This window comes from Colletotrichum graminicola, assembly GCF_000149035.1.
Source record: "Colletotrichum graminicola M1.001 genomic scaffold supercont1.210, whole genome shotgun sequence".
In the NCBI taxonomy this organism is placed as follows: Eukaryota; Fungi; Ascomycota; class Sordariomycetes; order Glomerellales; family Glomerellaceae; genus Colletotrichum; species Colletotrichum graminicola.
Genome location: NW_007361214.1, coordinates 4921 through 13219, shown reverse-complemented (window position 1 = coordinate 13219; position 8299 = coordinate 4921). Strand labels below are relative to the sequence as shown.

The 8299-nt window shown below is 34.2% G+C and overlaps 1 protein-coding gene across 1 annotated transcript; it reads right to left on the bottom strand.

Moving 5' to 3' along the window:
• Positions 1 to 1240: 1240 nt before the first annotated feature.
• On the bottom strand, positions 1241 to 2089 carry GLRG_11937 (uncharacterized protein; the record flags this gene model as incomplete). The annotated part of the gene is made up of 2 exons (XM_008102620.1): positions 1241 to 1531; positions 1619 to 2089. 2 exons carry the CDS (start codon positions 2087 to 2089, stop codon positions 1241 to 1243), a joined length of 762 nt encoding a protein of 253 aa, XP_008100811.1.
• Between the last annotated feature and the right edge of the window lie 6210 nt (positions 2090 to 8299).

Below are 8299 nucleotides of genomic sequence, written 5' to 3'. Positions count from 1 at the left end.
GGACACTCATCCGAGACAGCCATACATCAGAGATACACCGGTTCTAGGTCGGGCTGGGTTCTTGAAGTGATCCGCGGGTGGTATTATGGATGCGAACGAACGACTGAGATTGTGAAATGGCGCTCGATGCAAAGCACGTTGTCAAATCATCGTCCGACCTGTGCGATTAAAACTGCCCAGGGTCGCCAGTAGGCAGGTCAGTTTCCGCGTGTTGTGGCACGAAAGGACGTCTGCCTTGTCAAAAAGCGAGAGGTTTGCTTACGAATCGCGTACGACTGGCTAGCCGTCTGAAGAGAATGGAGCAGCAGACGAGCACTGTGCTCCGAAGCTGCACTGCCCACAGCGTAAGCAAAGGCATAACTTAGCATAGTCCACAGCAGTCTATGAGTGTCTGCCGATAAGTCCCTACGCCCTAGCTCAGTCATGCCTCGCACGACAGGTACTGCCCATAGCGCTTGTGACTTTTGATTGATTGCGTCGACCGCATTACGATGAAGATGCCGCTATACGCATAAGCTGCCTGTCTAAACGATACGCGAAAGCACACAGCCCCAAGGCATAAGCTCCTGGTCCACAGCATGCCCCTGATAAGCAGGCCCTGTAGCGGTTTTTGGGGTGCGGCGACAGTGAGTACGTTCTGGGACGTTGGATGAGTAAGGCCTCCTCAGTGGCAGCGACATGTCACACAACCAACTCAGCCTGGGCGTAGCACACTGCTCCACAAATAGTGTAAGATGGGTAGCTGACGGAGAAGACTTGCAAAATGCAGACGAGGTGTGTGCTATACCTTGGCCAAGAACAAGGCCATTTACAACGAGTGCCTGATTGAGAACATCGATGAAGTGCAGGCTACTTTATATGGAAGCTACAGTATTGTCGCACGTCGATTATTTTGTTTGAGCGACCTGTGACACTGCTGACTGACAGAACAACCGCAGCGCCCATCTGGAGTTTGTGGTCCTCAGCCGCCGCTATCAGGGATTGGACTCTATGCGTTCCTAACCGTAAACCTAATATTCAAAACGGCCGAATCAGGCGACGCTGTAAATTCAAACCCGTCTGAATTTCCAAACAAGCCCATTAACCGCGGCTGATACCCCCACACAACCGCCTCCGTGATCTCCTTTACCCCCAGTACACCCTTGTGCTGTATTAGCATCCGCGCCGCCCCCGCGCCGTGCGTGCTCCCCAGAATGGCGTCTCCCTGCCGCGTAGCCATCTTGATCACCGCGTGGTTCTTTTACCCCGGGACGCGCTTGTACCCCGCCTCCTTGAGCGCATCCACGACAATTTTGAACGTCGGGCCGTACGTGATGTGCGTCCGGAAGACCACCTTGAGGTTTTTGGGATCAAGCCTTTTGTACTGGCACCCCTCGAGCCACTGGAAAAAGGCAAAGTCAGACAATGTATCCAGATCGGGCACAGTTCCGACGCCGTATTCTTTGACTACGTGTCTAGGGCTCATATTTTCGTCAAAAATGAAGGCGCTGGCGGAAGGGTTGACGACGTTGCTATAGACAGCTTTAGTTGGCTGTTTGTGCGGACACGTTAGTATAGATCTAGTGTAGATACTTTATCCTAGGGCTGGGGAATGAGATCCCTTTCTAGGCTTACTTACCTCCCCCTTCTTACCATTCGCCTGCGCAAAATCCTTATTATGATAATGATAATACACGCCAGACTGCTTCTCATCAACCGGAAACGCTGTGTCCTTGAATGCTTCTTTGAGATACTTCGTATGCAGCGGCTTCAGACCGTCTTTAAAGGGGTACCATGATGTCTGAAGAGTCCATCCCCACCGTGCCGCAGCGTTTGGGTCCTGGAACGGGCTCGCCACAGAAACGCCGCCGTTCGCCTGTGCAGCTTGCGCATTGTTCAGCGGCATGAGAGCCCGAAGGTACGCGCCCTTCTTGACGCGGCCTTCATAGTCGCTTGGAAAATTGGGGAATTGGCCCGCGCGCTTAGAGAGGCTGATCTCGTCCGGGGCAGGGAGCGCTGGCGATGTGGGAGACGCGGTGAGAAGGCTGACTTGGAAGAGGACCAGCAATAACAGGCTATAAAGCCGAGAGAATGACGTTACATTGATCATTGTTACAAGGAACTTGGCTCTCAAAGCAAGTAATCAAGTAACGAAGAGTGTCGAAGAACATGACTCGTCCCAGTTGGGCGAGTAGTAGCTTGTCATCTTGATTTGACGGGTCGCTGGAAATTTGTATCCAGGATGGAATTCCATCTTTGTTCTCAGAAAAAGTAGTGCCGAGACGATGTCGGAATAGCCAAAGGTCAATCGGTTGTTATTCTATACAAAGTCGCTAGAAAAAAAAGAGTTCTGTCCGAACTTATGATCATCATGCAACTTGAATATTGCCCGGGCGCGCATATGGTGGGCTAATGATGAAAGGGCGAAAAAGCAGCGAGAAAGAAACGAGTTTCCCCTTACGGTAATCTCCGTTGATACATGCAAATAGAGTGACGCACGGAGCGGCCGTGTATGGGGACTAAGGCGGACATGGCTAGGCCGGGAAAGATATGGGGCTGATCTGTAAGGCTGGAGGGAAGAAGTACTATGTAGAACACCCTAATGCCAAACCTTTTGCGGCCATGTTTCCTGCTGTCAAATCGTAGGGATTGTAATTGTTAAATGTGGCGGAAGTTGTTAAATGTGACAAAAGTACACGTGAATTCACCGGCGAATGCACAGTTGCCCTACGGCGAATCACCAGGGAATAGACAGTGAAATTGCCCCCCTTTAATAGTGATTTTTGTTAAATGTGGCGGAATTACACGTGAATTAACCAGCGAATGCACAGTTGCCCTACGGCGAATCGTCAGGGAATAGGCGGTAAATTAGCCCCACTTTTAGGGCAAGTCTACTAATAATATCGCCAGGATTAGCCAGGGATTTCCTAACTAAGAAATAAAGGGTTTTCCCTATTTCTATAGTAATTTACTATAAATATATAATATATAATAGAATTAATTAAGTAACTAATTATAATCCCTACTATTTAATAATTAATAGTCTAATATATATATTTATAATAACTAATATACCTATTTACTAATTAAATACTATTATAATAATTAATAAGAACTATAATAATAAGGTAACTATTTTATAATTATATAGTAATTAGTTTATATAGCTTAACGCTATCTAAGTAAAAGTAAAGCGTTATAATCTCTAGAAGTATATTAACCTAAAGGTTATAGTAGTAGACTAATTAATCCTTAAAATATATCTAAAGAAACTAATAAAGCTACTTATAACATAATATTTATATACCTTAACTAAAGATAAGCTTACTACTTACTAAGAGGTTACTATAGCTATAGTAATTACTAAGATATATTAGTAAGTAACTATATAGCTATATATAGTAAGAAGTAAGGCTATTATAGCTATACTTAATAGGCTTATATATAAAACTAAATATATAATAACACTAGATAATCTTAACCTATATAATCTTATATACTTAAATAGCTAGATAAGCTATTATTATAAGGAAGTATATAAGTATACTACTTAGTAAAAAGACGTTAAAGATATAGCTAATATAGTTAAATCTACTATATCTATAAATCTTTAAGAAAAGTATTATAAATCTAATAAATTACTAGCTAAATAGCTTAATAAGCTTAGTGTAGTAGTAAGAATAACTAAAGAAAAGTATATAAAGTATACTTATAATAAATATAGTAAAGTGTTAGTAAAAGCCTAATAAAAGGCCTTATCTATTAAGAAAGATCTTACTATATAGCTTAATAAATAAAACGTAGCCTATAGTAAATTAGTATAAGTTAATTTACCTAACTACTAATAGCTATTAATCTAGTTTAATAACCTTACTACTACTTTATAAAGTAGTTTACTTAGCTTCTAGCTAGATTTATATATAGTAACTAGTAAAATAATAAGTAATTAGAATAATCTTAACTAGTAGTCTTTTTCTAAGATAGTACTAAAGAAAGTTAAAGCCCTTACTAATAACTTATTATATTATAGCTAAGTAGGCTATAGCGTATTTAGCCTAACTAAAGGTAATAATAATAATAACCTAATATATAGTAAAGACGTAGTAAAAAAAAATAAATTAACTAATAGAAGATATTACTATTAATAAAGCGTAAGTAAAAAAGTAAAATACCTTATATACTTTAATCCTTATTTATTATAACTTTATTACTTTATAAATAAGTTATAAAGGCCTAATAATTAGTAAGTAAATATATAACGTTAGTAATAAATTAATAAGTATATAGTAAGTAATCTTAACTTTACTAAATAAGTATAAAGAATTAAGGCTAAGTTATATTAACTATATAGTAAATACTATATAAAGGTAGCATTTTATACTACTTTATAAGGCTATAAGCTAAGTAATTTAGCCTTACTTAATTTAGGCACTACTAACTATATATTTAACTATATATTATAGTTTATTATATTAGTAGTAGCCTTAATTAGTAACTATATTTAGGCTAGCACTACCTAAGTTGTAATTAAAGGATATAGTACTATAGAGATTACTTTAAAGAACGCTAATAGCTTACTAATAAAGCTCTATATATATAACGTAATATATTATAGCGTATTTACTATATTACTTATTTTCTTTATAAGGCTATACTAGTAAGGTATATAGTAGGATATAAGCCTAGGTAATAATTACTTAAGGTATATAGATTATAGCCTTATAGGCTATATTAAGGAATAAGCTAACTAATAAGTACTTAAATATTATAGGTAACGTAGCTATAGCTAAGAAAGTAAAGGCGCTTTTACTATATACTCTACTAATAATTTACTACTAACCCTATAAGTAAGAAATAAATATATAACGTTAACATAAAGATAACTACTTTATAGTAATATAATAATATATTAGCACAACAGGTAAGCTAGTCTCTTAGATAGAGAATTCTAGCTTAGGAGAATATAAGAGAGTATATCTCTTATATAAAGATATATCCTATAGAAGCAAGAATATAGGATAAAAGGGAGATATAAATACTTATACCTAGGGTAAATAAATAGAGGATATAAGGATATATAGTTAAAAGAGAGTATAGTAGTTAGATTATTAACTATTTGCTTGCTTAGAGAGAGAAGGAAAGGAAACTAGAAACAGGAAGAATTCTAGCCCTTATATAGACTTACACAGCTTACTAGAATATTCTATACTTACGTAAGCTGCTTATAAATTAACCCTTAGTTGCGTAATATAATAACCTTAAGTAAATAACCCTAACTTAAAACAATAACCTTATAGGAATAATAGAGGTAGAAGGTAGGATCTAGAGAGATCTTAGATATTCTAGTACCTTCTATAATCTTTAGTTAATTACGTAATTAGACATGTTTACGTAACTAATATATATATTAATCTACTAAGTAAGTAGATTATAAATATATATATCTTATATATATATACCCTCTATAATAGAGGAAATATAAGATAAAGAAGTATAAGAATACTTAGAGATATTCTTACTTCTAATACTTCCTCTTTTGCTCTATTATAGAGTAAAAGTGGTTAAGTGAAAAAAGTTACCCTGGAGTTGCGTAGTAGCGTATAAGGTAAATATTAATAAGTATAATAACTTATTTATAAAAAATCCTAATAATAATAGGAAAAATATACTATATGTATAGGTATATTATATAGGCTTATTATTGTTAAATAGGCCTATAAGCTTAACAAATTCTTGAAATTTAACCCTAGGAAGGGGTTTTGTTAAGCTATCTGTAGGTATAGAAGAAGTAGGAATATATTCTACTTTTATATTGCTATTTTTGACTTCTTAATAAGTATAGTAGTAGTATAAGGCAGTATGCTTAGTCCTCTGATAATATTTAGGGTTATAGGCTAAGCTTAAGGCTGTATTATTATCTGTTTTAATATTTATAGGGGTTATATTATACCCTATTTTAGATAATAAGCCTTTTAGCTAGACTGCCTCCCTAATAGCTTCCTGTAGGCTATTAAATTCAGCCTTAGTAGTAGATAGGGATATAGTTAACTGTTTTTTAGATTTCTAACTAATAGGGCCCCTTAATAAGGTAAAGATATAACTAGAAGTAGATTTTCTAGTTTCTTTATAACTTGCCTAGTTAGAATTAGTATATCCTACTAGATTAAGGGTATTATTAGAGTTATTAATATCTATATTACCTTAATAAGTAATATTATAATTAATAGTCTTTTTTAAATATTTTAAAATACCTTTTTCTTGCTTAAGTAGGAATTCTGTTGGGTTATAGAGGTAGCGAGAGGTAAAGGATACGCTATAGGCTATATTAGGCCTAGTTATAAATATAGCGTATATAAGGGAACCTATAAGGCGTTAATATTCTTTTAATAGGTCCTTAGAAGGAGTATAACCTTCTAATTTGTTACCTAGAGGGCTACTTAATATACCTAGAGATATAGGTATATTATTTCCTTTTGCTTCTAGTAGATTAAATCTTTCTAGAAGTTGTTGGATATAATGGGCTTAAGAGATAGTTATAGATCTTCTAGATCTATCTCTTGTTATATAAAGCCCTAGAAATTTAGAAACTTTACCTAGGTCTTGAATCTCTATATATTTAGAGATTTTACCCTTTATATTTTCTATATACTTAATATCTTTATTAAGTATAAGAAAATCATTAACATAGGTAATAATGTAATAAGGATTATTTTTATCCTAGTTATAATAGGTGGCTTTGTTAGATTTTAAAGATATAAAACCTATATCTTTTAATATAGATTTAATCTTTAACTGCTACTACCTAGGAGCTTGTTTAAGGCTATATAAAGCCTTTAAAAGTAATAATATCTAATTCTTATTATTTTCCTAATTTATAGTATTTAAATTAGGGTATTTATTAAAGAAATTAGATAAAGGGATATTAGAAGGGTTTATATATACCTCTTCTTCTAAATCCCTATATAGAAAGGCTCTAATAATATTAATTTGTTAGATTTCCTAATCTAAGGCTGCTGCTATAGCTAATAGTACCTTATAAGTAGTAGGGTTACTACCTGTAGCAAAGATTTAAAAGTAATCTAGCCTATATTTTTGCTAGAAACCTCTAACACATAATTGGGCCTTATATTTATTAATATTACTGTTAATATTAAATTTTTTCTCAAAGACCTATTTAGCGGTTAAAGGTACCCTAGAAGACTTATATGCTTTATTAGGTTCTACTGCTTTTAAAGTGCCTCTTTAGATAATAGTAGCTAATTCTTTATATATAGCTTCTAACTAGAGGTCTTTTTTAGGTCCTTCTAAAGCTTGTTTTAAAGTAGTAGGCTCTAGAGGTTTAATACTATAGTTATATTCTATAGTATTATTATAGGCCTTATATTTATCCTTTTCTTCTTTAGATATAGAAGGTAATCTAACCTCTATATTAGAAGAAGGAATAATTTCCTTATTTATAGAAGTACTAGAAGGAATAGTAGTTTTTTCTCCCTCTCTTATAGTACTTTCTATAAATTTAATATGTGAGGTCCTTACTATAGAGGACCTATAAGGCCTAGAAGGAATATATATAGTATATATGTTATTCCCTTCTGTAGATAAATAAATACCTTCTTCTGTATAGGTATTTAATTTATCTAATTAGATACGCCTTTCTTTAGGTCTATAGACTAAGACCTTAGAGCCTATTTTCTTTAATTTAGATAAATCTGGTTTATTATCCTTATTAGGATAAAAATAATCTAGAAAAGCCTCTATAGGGGTCTTTTCTAGTCTTCTTATAGTAGTATAATTTAATAACTTAGTAGTTTCTTTAAGAATAATATCCTATAGAAACTTAGGTAAGTTATTTGCTGCTATAATAGTCCTAGATTTATTTAGAATAGCTCTATTTGTTCTTTCTGCTATTCTGTTTTGCTCTGGCGTATAGGGAGTAGAGGGTTCTAAAATAATCCCTCTTTCTTTAATATAAGGTAATAATTTCCCTATATTAAATTTAGTGCTGTTATCTAGGCGTAGGCGTTTAGGATAATTATACCCCTGATTTTTATAATATTTTAGCTTATTCTTTAAGATATTAATTATATCTTCTTTAGTTTTAGAGAATTTAATATCTCTAAGGCTAGAATAATTATCTGTAAATAGAATAGCGTAGTTATTTCTATTAATAGATGTAGGGGTAATTTTAAGAGTATCTATATATACTCTTTTTAAGGGAAAAGTAGCTCTATTATAGTTAATTTTAGGCTGTTGCCTAGTTAACTTAGAGCTTATATAGTGAGGACAGTATAAATCCTCTTCCTTTAATTTTTCTAAAGGA